Below are 15,789 nucleotides of genomic sequence, written 5' to 3' on the forward strand. Positions count from 1 at the left end.
TCATCAGTACTAAGAGGTGAGAGTAAAGCTTGGCAATGAACAGAATACAGGGTAATGGGAAGAGTTTGAATCCAGTTTATATAATCTCCTTTTGGAAAGATGCTCCCTTTGGTTATTGTGTAAGATATACACCATAGGGAAGTGAAGTAAGGTATGGAATAGGAGAAGAAGTAGGAACCTGAGGCATTTGTCCTGTCTTGAGGTTATGGGATGTAAATTTATGTAGTAGCAATGGAATTAGAGAGAAGAAGCTGGAGTCAAAGTCAGTTGTGACTGATGGTGTAGGGTAAATAAAGTCAGTCAGGCTTCCTCACAGATGTCTGGGCTACTAAGAGAAGCAATATTCCAATAACCTTGAGTGGGTTCTCATGCACAGAATTATGCTGTGTTACATAATATCTTGGCACCCTGCCAGCTTTTTGTGTATTTAGTATACAAGGGAGTTGGGACTTCCTGCCAGTGCAACACAGAGTGCATGGATTGCCTCACCCTTGAATAAAGGCATGTCAGACATCCCCATGGCTCCACAAATTTTCTTCCATCTGCCTGAATCCTGAGTGAACCTGCCCAGCCTTGAAAGGTTGTAACACAGATGGGTTTGGGTATTTGTTTGTATATTTGAGAAGCAAATGAGTCCTATGTTTGACTTCAAGAAACTACACAGATATTACTACCAGTTGTTGCAATAAGAAAGATAGATGAGTGGATTAGAAATAGGGAGGATACATGGCTGGAACTCTAACATTATCAACAGAACTATTTGATAGGCAAATACTACATTTACAAATAAGTAAACTGCAGTTTAGGAAGTAACTATGCCCACAGGGAAACAAGAGGCAAAATCCAAAATTGAACTCTTTTACCAAACATACCATGGGATTCTGAGCAGGTCTCCTAGTAGCTACAGAAGATCCTTTCCCTCTTGTTCTTTGGAAAGTGCAATAAAATGCTGGCTAAACAACAACAACAAACAAACAAAAACAAATGTACCTTGAATGTCTACTATATGCAAGACTCAGCATCTATCTCATTATATTTTACAGATATGAAAACAGAGATTCAGAAGGCTCATCCAACTTGTTCAAGATTTTACAGTTAATAGGTAGGAAAAGTAAAAATTTAAGACCAGGTTTTATAATTCAAAATTTCATGTTCTTTTCATGTTGCTTCCACAGTACTGCAGTTTAAGATTAGAAAATAGGAATCTTCTTCCCATAAGCATGAGTTAAAGTAAGTGAACATGGTCTTTCATAAAATGGTGAAAAAAATTTATATTACTTTATACAGGATCTGAATATTGATTTTTGGGATACCCACATTGGTTATAGCAGTACCTAATGGTCTGAACAGCAATTTGTTCACAGCCAGACATATTTCACACCATGAATTTTGTGGGATAGTTTGTATTTTCCTCAGATACACACCTCCATCTTTAGCTCTATTGAGGTATATTTCTTCTTTATAAAATCCACCCCATCACATTTTGCTTTTATTGTCTCAGTGAAACACCCAGAGTGAGCTATTAGGGCATTAGAAAAGTTGGCTCTCACATATAGTAAAACTCACTGACTTAATTCATGTGATAATCTCTTTATATTTTTAAGACATTTGGTAAACACATTTTAGTCTCATTGGTTTAAGGATGACAATCGTCCCTGAAAGAAATAAGTGGAGAGTCAGATATATGAATTATATATATATAGTTCTGACCTGGGGTTGATTCTTCCCACTGCCCTGAATATGCTGTATTTTCTTAGGCTAGCTGATTATTTGTACAAAATTTGGGAGAAGATAAGGCTATTTTAAAATGTGTGTGTACATATACTTCATTAAAATATGGAATCAAGTTCCCCCACCTTTAAGTGACCATCTTCTAATAACTAGAATGCAGGAGAAGTAATACTACGCGACTTCCAACACAAGGTAAGAAAATTCACTACAGCTCTACCTGGCCTATACTTTCTCTTGGGACCTTTGTCTCTGAAATTTAGCTACTGTGTTATGAGAAAGTCAAGCAGCCACATGGAAAGTCTACATGTCCAATGGAGGTCACTGTCAACTGAAGACTCCAGATCAAAGCCAGCACACAATGAACATGCAAGGCTTCAGATGGCCCAGCCCCAGCCAAGTGATGTGGAGTGGAACAGAGGTGATCATGTCCTGCTGGATGTTCTCCACACTACAGATTTGTTGGTAAAAATGAATGTTGCCTATTTTTCTGTTTAATTTATTGGGGTGACATTGGCTCACAAATCCATACAGGATTCAAGTGTGCAACTCAACGAAATAGCATCTGCACAACACATTGTGAACATTGCCCCAAGCGAAATTTCCTTCCATCCCAAGCCTCCTGACTCTGACTTTGTCTACAACCACCTATTCCCCTTTAGCCTCTTGCTATCACCACACTGTTGTCTGTGTCTATGTGTTTATATATGGTTTAATCCCTTAATCTTCTTTCATCCAGCCTCACAACCTCCCTTTCCTCTGACAGTTGTCAGTCTGCTCCATGTTGCCTATTTTAAACCACTAAATTTAAAGACAGTTGGTTACATAACAGTTGATGACCAGAATAAAGATGAGTCTTTTCTTCAGATATCTGAATCCTCCTTTTTTTTTTTCCTGTACCTTATTTTGGAATGCAGATGAAGGTTAAAGCCAGAGAGACATTTATTTGAAACCAGTCTCTAGCATTTAGCAGCTATAAATCCTTGAGAGAAATACTTAATTTCTTAAAACCTCCCCTTCCATCAATAAAATGAGAATGATAATACAAACTTCATAAGATCATTGAGAGGATTAAATGAAATAATTTTTAAAATGCTTGTCAGAGAAAAAGTGCTCAGTAGCTGAGAACCAATATCATTAGCAGTACTGGTAATCAAAAAGCATGCATTATTGAAGCCATGAGTTTCTTCATAGACTTTTAAAGTATATAAAGTAGAAATACCCTTTAATTAAATATATTTTATAAGCTGCCCCAGTATTTTGGTTTTTTTAGATGTCATGGCATACATTTCTGTTTTTCATTATACTGTTCCTGTGATAAAAAATTTTCAGTCATATGGTGACAACTTGGTGTTCTGAAAGCACCATGGACTTTCGGATCAGATCCACCTATGTATTTTTTGTCTGTGTGTATGTGGAAGGATGGAAAGTAGGGAGGGGAAGAAGGGAGTGGGGAAGGAGGCAGGAGGCAGTTGGAAGGGTAGAACAAGAGAGAAAAGGAGGGGGGGGAGAAGGGAGATAAAATGAAGGAGGTGATAGGAGGGAGGGGAAAGGAGGGGGAAGAGGAATGAAGGATGGAGGGAAGGGGGGATGGAAGCTGAAGGAGAAAACAGAGAGAGAAGAAGTGGGGAGGGAGGGAGGGAAGTGGGGGAAATGAGAGAGGAGAAAAAGTGTGGGAGATGGGGGAGGGAGGGTTAATGAAGAGACAGAGGCAGAGAAAATAAATGTGGATAGTTGAGGGGAGTAGGCTGCAGACAACAAGGTTTCCAGCTCTCTGACAGAGACTTATGAGATATGTGGGTGTGGTGGAGGTAGGTCTGCAGTAGGTGGGTGAAGTTGCCAAAGTGATGTCAATTCAGTTCCATAGCAGCAGCAAAACAAAAGTAGAGCCATGATTCATAGGCAATACGAGGAGGGCTTTAAGCCTTTTTCTCCCAACATTGAGCTATACTGTGGAGGTCAGAACTGTGAGCGAGTGACATGGCTTCTGCTCTCAGGAAGCTCTTAGCTTTTTCTACTTCACCAGGTCTAGGAAGTAATCTAAAATATCTATGTGCTTCGCCAATTACAAATATATACCTAGTTAAAACTTGGCATAAATAAACAGACATTAGCTTTTGGATTTCAAATAGGAAGAGAAAGAGAAATCCCTTGTTCCAGTGAACTTCCTGCAAACTTGAAATAAATTTCACAGTCCTTGGTCCTTCAGGATCTGTTCTTTGGACACCCAGATTTCATTTTTCTATTATCCTTGTTTCCTTTTCCCTCCTCACTAGCCAAACTGGCCTCCATGCCTTTGCTCACCCTGGAGTCTTCCAACCCAGATTTCAGAGGCCCCATGTCCTCCCTTAACCCAGCATTCTGGTGGCAATGGCATGACCCCTAGCAGCCAAGAGAAACTTTTTTTTACCAGCTACCTGAAGTAGAACTTCCACCAGGATCACTCTCAGGCCCCTGATTTTTCTTGATTTTTTTCTGCCTCACATTTTCCACAAACTGATTCTATGTGTCAGCATGCTTATGCCTGTATATGTATGTGGAGATGTATGCTCATGTATGTGTGTGAATGTGGTATGCGTGCATGCTTGTGTGAGTATGTGTGCATATACACGTATGTTTGGTTTGTTTCTCGAATGCCTACTACAGCTATGTGGGCAGGAACTCTTTGTTTTTCAATGTTTCATTCCACCTAACCAGAAATGTGTGTGGCACATAATGAAGAATCAATAAATACTTATTGTGTGAAAGAAAATGTAATCATCTGTTAATTGAACAATTATTGGGGACAAAGTGTTTTGTGTTTAGTAATAACCAGAGAACCTTGAAGTGTTATTTCTTTTTTTATCAGAATAATTTGACTATTCTGTATCACAATTTCTTACTTAGATTTCTAAGCTTAATCATTAGTTTTGTACACATTAGAAGTCAAATATTACAAGTGGACTTGAGGGCTTATACACATGAAAGCATTTATATATCTATTTGGAAATACAAAGAGAATATACTCATACATATATGATGAGTATATATGCCAATACATAATACATGCTACATATACCATTGACTCCACAGTATGTAAATATTATTCATATATTTATACATATATTTATTTACAGTCTAAATTATATACTGATTATTAATATATAACCAACAGTCAATTAACTATATGCTCACTCAACTGCCATGAGTTAAAGGAAAAGAGAAAAATTGAGAATTTTAGAATGCTGTAGAAAGAAAGAATTTATTTTTCTTTCAACATAACTAGGTGAAGCAGTCAACTCCAGGTGGAAATCACTCATGCATTGCATGAGGAAATGAATGGGAGTGACTTTGGACCAGTAGGGAAATGGAGGCTGTAAGTGCACTTCATCATTCATTCTACTGTGGAACCTAAACAGCCCTCATGGCAAACTGGCAAACTTGTTTTCATGACTGATTTGCTTCGCAAAGAGTTTTTTTTTTTTTTTTCAGAAACAAATTAAACTCTGGCTAGGCTCTCCAACAAATATTGGGCTTCAAAATCAGTATGTCTAAATGTCCAGTGATTTTCCATGTATCAGAATTGACTTCTTACCTCCACCTTAGCAAGTTCAAAGCTGCATGGGGAGATGTTTTCCCAGACTTCCTTTCTTTTTTTTTTTTTTGGAGATTTTATTTATTTATTTTTAGAGAGAAAGGAAGAGAGGGAGAAAAAGGGAGAGAAGCATCAATGTGTGGCTATTTCTTGAATGCTCCCTACAGGGGACCTGGCCCACAATGCAGGCATGTGCTCTAACTGGGAATTGAACCAGAGACCCTTTGCTTCGCAGGCCGGCACTCAATCTGCTGAGCCACACCAGCCAGGGCCCAAACAGACTTTCACTATACATTGTGGTGAGCGCAAAAAGATGGATATATCCAATACTTATACACTACAAGTAAATCTCACAAAGGGATTCTAGGCACCATGGAGATAATGGAATAGATTTTGGGGTACACAGGGCTTTAATACCCTCTCCCAGCAGGGATCTGGATTCTGGGATCTTTGAGGCAATCATCTTCCTATCCCATTTCAATCTTCCCTTCCTTCCAGTGGGGGCAGCAGATTAGGGCAAATTGGTCATGTGATTAAAGGATCTTCCTGATCATGGACTCAATGTTCCTTCTTTTGTCTTCTGTTAGTGTTTCCTAATCTGGGTTCTGTTTTATTTCATATGGCCATAGTCTGTAACTTTCAGGAGCTCTACTTTGGGCAGAATTCCTGTGGAGGTGCTGGCAGTGAGAAAAGGTCTGTGCTCAACCAGGGTAGCCCTTGCCTTTGAGAACAAGTGGCCACCTGCTCCCTGGCAACAGGGTGCCTCTGAGCACTTGTGGGCTGATAACTACTGGCATTCAAGCTGCTTTGGAGCACAGGGCCACAGACCTGCCTGAAGCTCATGGTAGTAAGTAGCCAGCATTGTGAGAACAACTACAAGATGCATGGGGATAGCAAAAACATATTTCCAAGGTAACTTGATTTCTTCTAATTCTGTCCCTTCCAAGAGTAACTAATATAAACATTTAGCTAATGAGAGAGATGACACATTCCATTGGCTGGCACTTACCAGCAGGTGGTGGAAGATTATCAATGGAACATGTCAGAAAATGATAGTGTCATGTTTTAATCACTAACTAAATGAAAAAGATACAGTGTGAATGAGATCTGACCTTGTCTACCATGTCTTCATCTGCACCTGCCTGGCCTGCTGGTGGAAGGATGGCACCAGAGATGCATCCAGGAACAGACGGAAGTGGGCCTGGAGACACAGTTATAGGGACTCACAAGGTCACCATATGAAGGGCTACATGAGCCATGGACAATGTTGCATTCAGAGAAGGGCACCTTGTCAACCACACAGCCTTAGCACAGGTGTCTCTGGCTGCTCATCTATCTCTTCATTAATACTTTCTTACAACATAAGAAAAGCAATGTGAATTCATGTTTTCCTGACTACTCCATTTCCTTCTAACTTTTGACTCTAACTTTTTCCATGGTATATCAGAAACAGTGTTCTTGCTTTGACTTTAGTGAAGCTGCATTCAAGAATTAGACTTGTCCCTCCCAAGCTATGTGACATTAATTATCTTATTCTCTCTGAGGTTCTGTTTTCTAAAATGCCAGGTGGGGATAATAACTCTTACTGTACAGTGTTTTGAATTAGAGGTATTGCTTGCACAGCACCCCACAAATATAAGGCATAAGCACTATATAGTCATTGGTGGACACTGAAGTTATTTATTTTTCTCTCATCCTGCCTTCTATTATTTCCCACCTTTAGTATTTATTGTGTACAGTATTGAGAAGGATCTACAGTAATAAGTCATCCTCTATATTCTCTTATTAATTTGAGTCTACTGTAACTTATAAAACAACTTCTACTAACCCTGGCTACCAGTAGTATCTACTACCTCCAATAAGCTATCGGAATCAGCCTACACATTGTTTTTGATTAACAAAAAATATTTATAATTGTCTTTGAGCCCCCTCTGCATTTATCAGATTGCTGGGAAATGGGTACTCACTTCCACAGCTGTGTAAGCAGTATTGCTGCAGACCTGATACACTGTAGAGTCAATGCAGCAAAAACCTTACGGTATGTATCCTCTTTCCCTTGGCAATCCAAAGAATTTACTCTAAGAATATAATTAGTTTTGTTCATGAAAATCTATGGATGAATGTGTTCTTACAACATTTTTAATTGTGAAAAGAAGGGGATAATCCAAGTGTTCAAAATAGCAGATTTATTAATTTTGTATATCCATTGTGATACATCCATATAGTGGAAAACTGTTATTAATAAACATTTGGCAGGCAGTCATATGTGCTGATAAGGAACAGTATTTGTACTATGTGTGTGATAAATACAAGGAGTGAAACAATATCACAGGGGGTCCTGCTTTGGCAGAGAAGGGAGCCGCTTGCTCAGCTCTTCCAAACTGGGCGAGGAGTCAATTGGCTCTTTGCTTTCTGGCCTTCCTGGTGTAGTGATTGGCTTCAGAATTAAAAAGTTTAGGAAAATACTCCTGAAGTTATGTGCCTCTTATGAACTGAATGTGTCCATCCAAAATTCATTCATAAGGTTGAAATCCTAACCCTCAAGGTGATTGTATCAGGGGGTGGGGAGGTCTTTGGGAGGTAATTAAGTCATGTGGGTGGAGTCCTCATGAATGGGATTAGTGTGCCATGTGAGTACATGAGGAGAAGTGAATTCTGTGTGACCTGATATGTCTTTGACCAGAACCCAATCATGTTTATACCCTGATCATAGATTTCTCCAGAACTGTGAGAAATACATTTCAGCTTTTTTTTTATGAATCAGTCACTCTGCACCATTTTGTTATAGGACCCCCAACTAAGATAGTGTGCCCTTGGTGCAGGCACTGGGACTCATGTACACACTATTGTCTCCCCCTGCCACACACACCCATGAGACAAGTGCAGCTGGGTTGGGGATTAGGTGCTTGACCTCTGCACTAAGGGGTGTGATACTGGGGCCACATCTTTATGAGCCTGTCTGTCAACAGCCCCCTCACCCAGTGCCACAACCACTGTGGCAAGGGATAAGGAGGTCCCCTTTGCTTCTGGTCCATGCTGTGTTCTTCAAGCCAGCTCAGGAGAAAGCAGACACTCTATGCACATACTCATTGTCCTCCCTTATTTACCTCATTTGATTCAGAACCCATGAGGAAACAAGGATTAATGAATACCTTCAAACCTCAATGTACATATACTGTGTTCTTACTTTTGTGAATATCCATGTGGCAGAACATGTGGAAGGGTGCACGCCTAAGTGTAACATTCTTCTTCTCTGGGGGATGAGATTATTTTCTTGCATGAGCTGTAATCATTAGAATTATTCTATTTATGCTATTAAAACAGAAGTAATGTGCTCCCTGGATTTATTTTCCATTACAGCACAAATTTTGGACCTCCCCTGCTGGGATGGAAGCTGTGAGCTAGGAAAGAAATATGGGCACTAGGGTTTGCTGGACATCCACTGTGTGTCAGGCATGGCACAGGAGCAAAGGCAACATTTTTCATTCAGTCTTCCTATTAGCCTTATTAGTTCAGGATTTTCATGTACATTTATAAGTGATAAAATTGTGGATATTTAATGATTTGAATGATGTTACATAATTACTAAGAAGCAGAGAGGGTCAAGACGTTACCCTCCATATGGCCTGTTCCCAAATACATGTCCTTCCCACTCAAATATCCTTATAAATTAAAAGTAGTAATGTTAAAAAAAAATTAGAACATGTACAGCATCAATGGTGTAGTCAAATTGACATCACAGAATGCAGAAACTCAGGAAAGTACCACTGTCACAATAAACACACTCACATTTTTCCTAAATCCCAGCAAACTTAATCCTTAGAAAACTAGAAACCACACAATTAATAACAAGTATGTTGGTTTTTAAGACAAGCATTTTGCAAATAGTGTTGAGAATATCATGTGCGGGCTTGACTGCCAGAAGAGAGAGAAAGAGGAACAAATAATAACATTGAATCTCTCAAGGTAGCAGCACCACCTGAGGATGCTGGGAAAGGGTCACCAAACCAGAGCCTCTGATCTAATCACCCTGCAAGCATGACTGGGTCCAAGGAAAGTACAATAACTGATTTTCACAATGATGGTACTGAGTCATGAGGAAAAGGTTATGTTTTACATGCAGAATTATCTGTTTAAGAAGACAAGGGAGCATTTAATCCATTTGAGATTTTTATTTCAAACAGTTAGAAATTCTCTCAAGAGATATTTGGTGCTTAAAGTAATAAGTGACAGTTATCTGGAAAATTCACTTATGTGAAATAAGGCCTCCCCTAAAGATTCTAGATCAGTGAAACTGTGTGTTATAGTTATTGAGGCTTCTATCCCGTCTCATTTTTTGTCATTTTTATTGTCCAGGTTTCTCAAGCTTTTCACAATTCATAAGCTCCAAATACTGGATTGTAAATTACTTGAAGCTAAAGATTCTGACTTCCTTTCCTGGACATCCCACATCCCTATGGTGGGCAGCCTATTTTCTGCCATGAAACAAATGATAAACTAACATTTATGAAAAAATGACTGATTCCCAGGGCATGCATAAGTATTAACAAAGCACACCTGACATTTTGTGAAATCCCTTTGTGGCTTTGGTAGGCAGTCCTAGAAGGATTTTTCATTTCCTTGGTTTTGTTTTTGCAAACATGTTAATAACTAAACCAAACATTTACTCTGAAAAAATAGCCATGGGAAAAGATTTTAAAAAGGGGTTAACCTAATTTTTAGAAGCAAATTTTATTTTAATAAAATAAGTTCCCATTAGGGCTTCCACTTTTCAGGTAATTAATACTGTCCCTGCTTGACCAGTGGTCTCATTGCCTAACACTGTTCCTTGTGTATCTTTTGCCCCAGACAGAACTCAATGTTCTTTAGTGAATGTGCAGAGATCCTTGGTGCCTTCTCATATGCTATTCCCTCTGCCGGAAATGCCTCACCTCCATATTTTTTTATGTATGGCTCAAATTCTGTCTTCAATTGCCATTGCTCTTAAGACACTTTTCATTATCACAACTATTGCAGAATGGGTGTCATCATCATTCCCTTTTGGAAATGAGGAGAAACTGTAGGAGTCTATGGAAGGTCCTCCTGGGTATACCCTGGTTGTCAAAGTGATGACTAGCCTATCTTCTTCTAGCAGTCTTTCTCACCACTGATTCATGCGGGGTGGCAACTGTAGCTTCCTTGTTGCCAAACACTCATCTCCATAATATTCCAGGTTGGTGGAGCCCTACTGCCACCCTGTGATAGACTTGCATGACCATGCATAGTGGTAGGGGCAAGGGTGAGCCTTACCTGGTGTGTTAAGCAGGCGAGACCTCCTGCAGTAGTAGGCCACCTCCTGCTCACAGTGCTCTGAGCTGTCAATCACAGCCTCCAGCTGCTCTATGCTGCCCCCATAATCCAAGGCCATGAAGTAGGGATTCTCAGGGCTGGCACCTTGCACATGGGTCAGTTTTGTGTTGTTGTGCTGCACCAATGTCCATATTTTGTCCTCTGCCAGAGAACACAATGAAGGAGAGTACAGGTTAGAAGGCAGTTCAATAAAAGATCACACTTATGTACCTCAATAAAGCTGAAAGGTCATGCAGTCAGTTTGATGGGTGGCATGACATGCAAAAATTAATCACCACCTGAGTGCTCTGATCACATAAAGAATTTGATCAGCCCTGGCTGGTATGGCTCAGTGGATTGAGTGCCAGCCTGTGAACCAGAGGGTCTCCAGTTGGATTCCCAGTCAGGACACATGCCTGCATTGCAGGCCAGGTCCCCAGTTGGGGGTGTGTGAGAGGTAACCACACATTGATGTTTCTCTCCCTCTCTTTCTCCCTCCCTTCCCATCTCTCTAAAAGTAAAATAAATGATATATATATATTATATATATATATATTATATATATATTATATATATATAATATATATATATAATATGACCAGAGAGTTTTTGCTCCTCATAGAGCTCCACTGGAAGTTAGAATAAAGGTTAGTAATCTTTTGAGTTAAAGTTCTGGAGGCTTTGACGGGTTAAAAGGACTTTGAGAATTCTCCCTGTTTATACCTGAGCTATGACCTTCATTGGAAATGCAAATATAGTGCTGTCTCCTAGGGAGAACTAGCCCTTCTCCCCAGGAGATTAGTACCTTTTGATCTTTAGCTGTTCCCTTGGGAGAATTGGCCCCTCTCCCAGAGGGAACAGTTAGTAAGTCAAAATCACATAAGACCCTAGGTGTGTAGCCACTACAACATATTAAATCATAGCCCCCAAAGTGAGACTTTGGAATCCCACCCAAGGGAAGGATGCTTCACTTAGAACTGTTCCCAGACAAACGCTGACCACTGCTGCCTTTGGGATTCCCCACCATCTATGTTCAGGTGTTGGTGATTTCCCATCTGGTGATGTATGGTCTTGATTCTTGCTTTTCTTTCTGCTCTCACTTAATAAAGTGCTGAACTATTCACCTTTGACTTGGGGTCTTTATTGTCTGTAAATCTGAACCTCCAAATTAAGTGGCCATGATCTCATGCATACCCCTTAACGGCACACCCTTACTTCACAGGCTATATGGTTAACACTTAATGTCTATTATCTCTTTTAAAAATCAATATTACTTAAATCAGAAGGGAGTCAATACCACCACATCAGAAATGAGGGAAGTGTGAGTGAGGAGACTTAGGCAGCTTACTTTGGATTACATAGTAAGTGACTGAGCAGTCCTTCCAGCTACTTATATGCCCTACTTAAAAACAAACAAACAAACAAACAAACAAACAAAAAACATTAGCTTTGATGATTATCTCAGAAAACCATAAGATCTGAGTAGAAAATAAGACCTATCCATGGAGAATATCTGTAAAATATACACAATTAACAAGGATGAAATTGTACAATACACACTGAATTCCAAGGCACTTAATTAGAGTTTGTATCATTTATTCTCCATGTTACCTATCTTCGACAAATACATTTGTGGAGACATACAATAAAAGAACATGCAGAGATGAAGACCATTAACTCAGGGAGAGAGAACATGTTTTTCCTATGACAAGTAAGAATGAAAGGTTAGGAGAGTGGAGACAAATTTGTTTATGAAGTGAGAGTTCTGTATGTGGAACCTCTTTCTGCTAATAACAAGCTTGAACAAGTTATCTTACTTTTTGGGTGTTCAGGGTTTTGTTTTGTTTTTTTAAGTTTCTCTTGTTCAATTACAGTTGTCTCCATTTCCCCCTCCCCAATTGCTCTCCCCTGCCCTACCTAACCTCTTCCACATTCAGTCCTCCCTCTACTGTCCTTGTCCATGGACCTTTAAACCTGTTCCTTGACTTGAAGCTTCCCCTTCTTTCACTCATTTGTCCCCTTCCCCCTCCCTTCTGGTCACTGACAATTTGTTCTTTTTTTCCATGTCCCTGGTTCTGTTTTGCCAGCTTGTTTCTTTTGTTAATAAGGTTCCACTTATAGGTAAGATCATATGGCATTTGTCTTTCACTTCCTGGATTATTTCACTTAGCATAATTCCCTCTAGTTCTATCTATGCTGTCGTGAAGGGTAAGAGCTCCTTCTTTCTTTTTGCTTTGTAGTATTCCATTGTGTAAATGTACCACAGTTTTCTGACTCACTCATTTACTCATAGGCACTTAGGCTGTTTCCAGGACTTGGTTATTGTAAATAATTCTCCTATGAACATTGGGGTGCATAAGTCCTTTTGAATTGGTGTTTCAGGGTTCTTAGGGCATAATCCAAGCAGTGGAATCATTGGGTCAAAAGGCACTTGTTTCCATTTTTAGGAAATTCTATACTGTTTTCCACAGTGTCTGCACCAATCTATAATCCCACCAACAGTTCACTAGGGCTCCCTTTTCTCTACAATCTCCCCAGCACTTATTTGTTGCTTTGTTTATGATGGCTGTTCTCAATGGTGTGAATTGGTGCCTCACTGTGTTTTTAATTTGAGTCTCTCTGGTGGCTAGTGATGTTGAGAATCCTTTAATATGTCTCTGGACCCTCTGTATGTCCTCCTTGGAGAAGTGTTTATTCAGGTCCTGTACTCACTTTATAATTGGATTGTTTGTTTTCCTGGTGTTTTATCATCAGTAAAAAAGAAAAATAAGCCCTGGTTGGCATAGCTCAGTGGATTGAGCGCGGGCTGTGAACCAAAGCATCGCAGGTTCAATTCCCAGTCAGGGCACATGCCTGGGTTGTGGGCCAGGTCCCCAGTGAGGGCCACATGAGAAGCAACCACACATTGATGTTCTCTCTCTCTTTCTCATTCCCTTCCCTTCTCTAAAAATAAATAAATAAAATATTTTTAAAAAAGAGAACACTGTTATAAAAATAAAATGAATGAATGAATACATAAATAAATAAATAAATAAATGGACAGGAAAACCACCTATACTGTTGCCAAAAATATAGTTGCGAGGGACTATTTGAGAGGCATCATATATACTGTAATAATAACTTAAGCTAAATAATTTGCTGCAGTTGGACATAGAATTTAATTCTGAACATGCTTACAAATAAAGCAAAGGAGGAATAGAAAGTCTTAAAAAGCTTTTGTCATCTTAGAATCTTTACCACATAATATCATCAATATTCTTCCTAGATTTTCAGGGCTGAAAAGTAGCCCAACACAGACATCATGTGATTTCCTTCCTTCCTCACTTCCTCAGTCTTTCAAATGAGAAAACCAAGGTCTAAAAAGTGAAGAAATAGTCCAAGGTATATCTATTAGGCAAAGATGGTGGGCATATACTCTGGAAGTAACCACTGTTAATTAGCACTACCAAAAGGCTAGACTATTACTTGCCTTCCACTTTAGTGTCAGTATAATAAAAGGAGGAAAGAAAAAATAGAATTTGGTTCTAATGATCTCTAAAGTACTTGCCAACTCTAAAAAAATGACCCATTTCTTACAGCATAAAATTGAACTATGCTCAAGCATTCTGATTCATCTTAAGTATAAGGCCAGCCCACTTACAACCCAGATGTCTCTAATGTTTAATTGAAGCAGAATTACATTTTCTATAAAGTCTAAAAACAAATTAGAATGAAGGTTACTGGATTTTGACTTTGAACATAAAAATAGGATATGGTTCATGTTGGTAAAAAATAATACTACACACATAATTATCATAAAAAACAAAAATGCTGGTGCCAATATGGACAAATGGTGACAAAATAACTAAAGGAAAGTAATTGCTCAATAATGTATTGTTGTAGAGGGACAAATAAAGACTGACAGTTTTAAAATGCCCATAGTGCTTAGAAACAGAAAAAGAAAGCCCAGTCTAATAATAGATGATATGTTACTGTCCCATTCTGGGACATTTTATAACCCTACTTATGACAATCTACCATGGTAGACATCTATATATCTATGACTTTATATATAGATAATTGAAGGATCCAGGAAATCAAATTTGTCCCAAATCTTACTGTATCCAGTGTGTTTGATTTCAAAAGTGATCCACACAGCATTGTTAAATCTTAGGAATTTGGATTTCCCTCACGATGAACACAGATTTTCATATCTATGTATTCACTCATCTAATTGTTCATACATTCATTAATTTACTTGCTTATTCTTGTAGTCATTGGCTCATTTTGCCAAAATCATATTCTGTCTTTGGCAAAATGGAAAAGAAAGCTGAGTTAGACAGATGATCTTTCTTCTTAATGCCACTAATACTGCCAACCCTTGCCTCTGTACCCTGTGGTAACAGGGTAAATTGAAGTTTTAATGATTCAATTATTGGCATTTTTGATATATGTAATATACAGAAGATACAAGGAAACAATAAGAGCTCCAAAGTGCTCTCACAATGCATTTAGACATCAGAGCCCTCATTGCAAGCATAAGATGAGTGACAGGAAGAGAGCTGATTAGTCAAAACCTAGGTCTCTTTGTTGCCTTTCCTTTCAAAAATAACTTTTTTCCTCTGATTATTTTTTTCTCCTGGGAGACAGAAAAATAAAGACTGAAAGCAGGGGAGTAAATGACTATTATCTTTTCTCTCTTTCTATTTCTTCCCCTCAGCTTCCCCTGCAGCAGTGCTGATTAAGCCCTGACCCTGATAGTATTAAAGGCCAGCAGTCAGTGCCACTTGGAGCTGACCATGGTGGCTGATGTTCAGGCTGCCTGGTCTAGGATGGGTACTGTAATTTTAACTAGAGAAGGAGAATGTGAAGGTCAGCTCTGAAGGATTTTCAAAAAGGTAAGATTTGCTCTGGACAGTCTTTTAGGTGCACGCAGGGGATTCATTCATGAACCCACACATGCTTGTACTAAAATTGGACCCATGAAGCCAAATATTCAAAAAGGTCAATTTAGTCAAAGGGTAGGTGGACATTAGTGTATGCAGCCTTGGCTCTGAGTTCAGAAGATCTGGATTTGTGTGCCGGCTTGCTACTTAACTAGCTAAGCAACCTTGGTCAAATGATTACTTTTGTAAAGTTATGTTTCCTCATCAGTAACATTTGAAAAGCATCAATGACAC

General features: G+C 39.1%; 1 protein-coding gene across 1 annotated transcript in view; it reads right to left on the bottom strand.

Moving 5' to 3' along the window:
* The window catches only part of CNTNAP5 (contactin associated protein family member 5), a 958,268-nt gene that overhangs the window by 295,780 nt on the left and 646,699 nt on the right, over nt 1-15,789 (bottom strand). Inside the window, exon 13 of the mRNA XM_045850657.1 lies at nt 10,592-10,792. Within this exon, the coding sequence (XP_045706613.1) occupies nt 10,592-10,792 (201 nt within the window). The remainder of the gene's footprint in view (nt 1-10,591; nt 10,793-15,789) is intronic.

This window comes from Phyllostomus hastatus, unplaced genomic scaffold (genome assembly GCF_019186645.2).
Source record: "Phyllostomus hastatus isolate PE091 unplaced genomic scaffold, TTU_PhHast_1.1 phas_contig_84, whole genome shotgun sequence".
In the NCBI taxonomy this organism is placed as follows: Eukaryota; Metazoa; Chordata; class Mammalia; order Chiroptera; family Phyllostomidae; genus Phyllostomus; species Phyllostomus hastatus.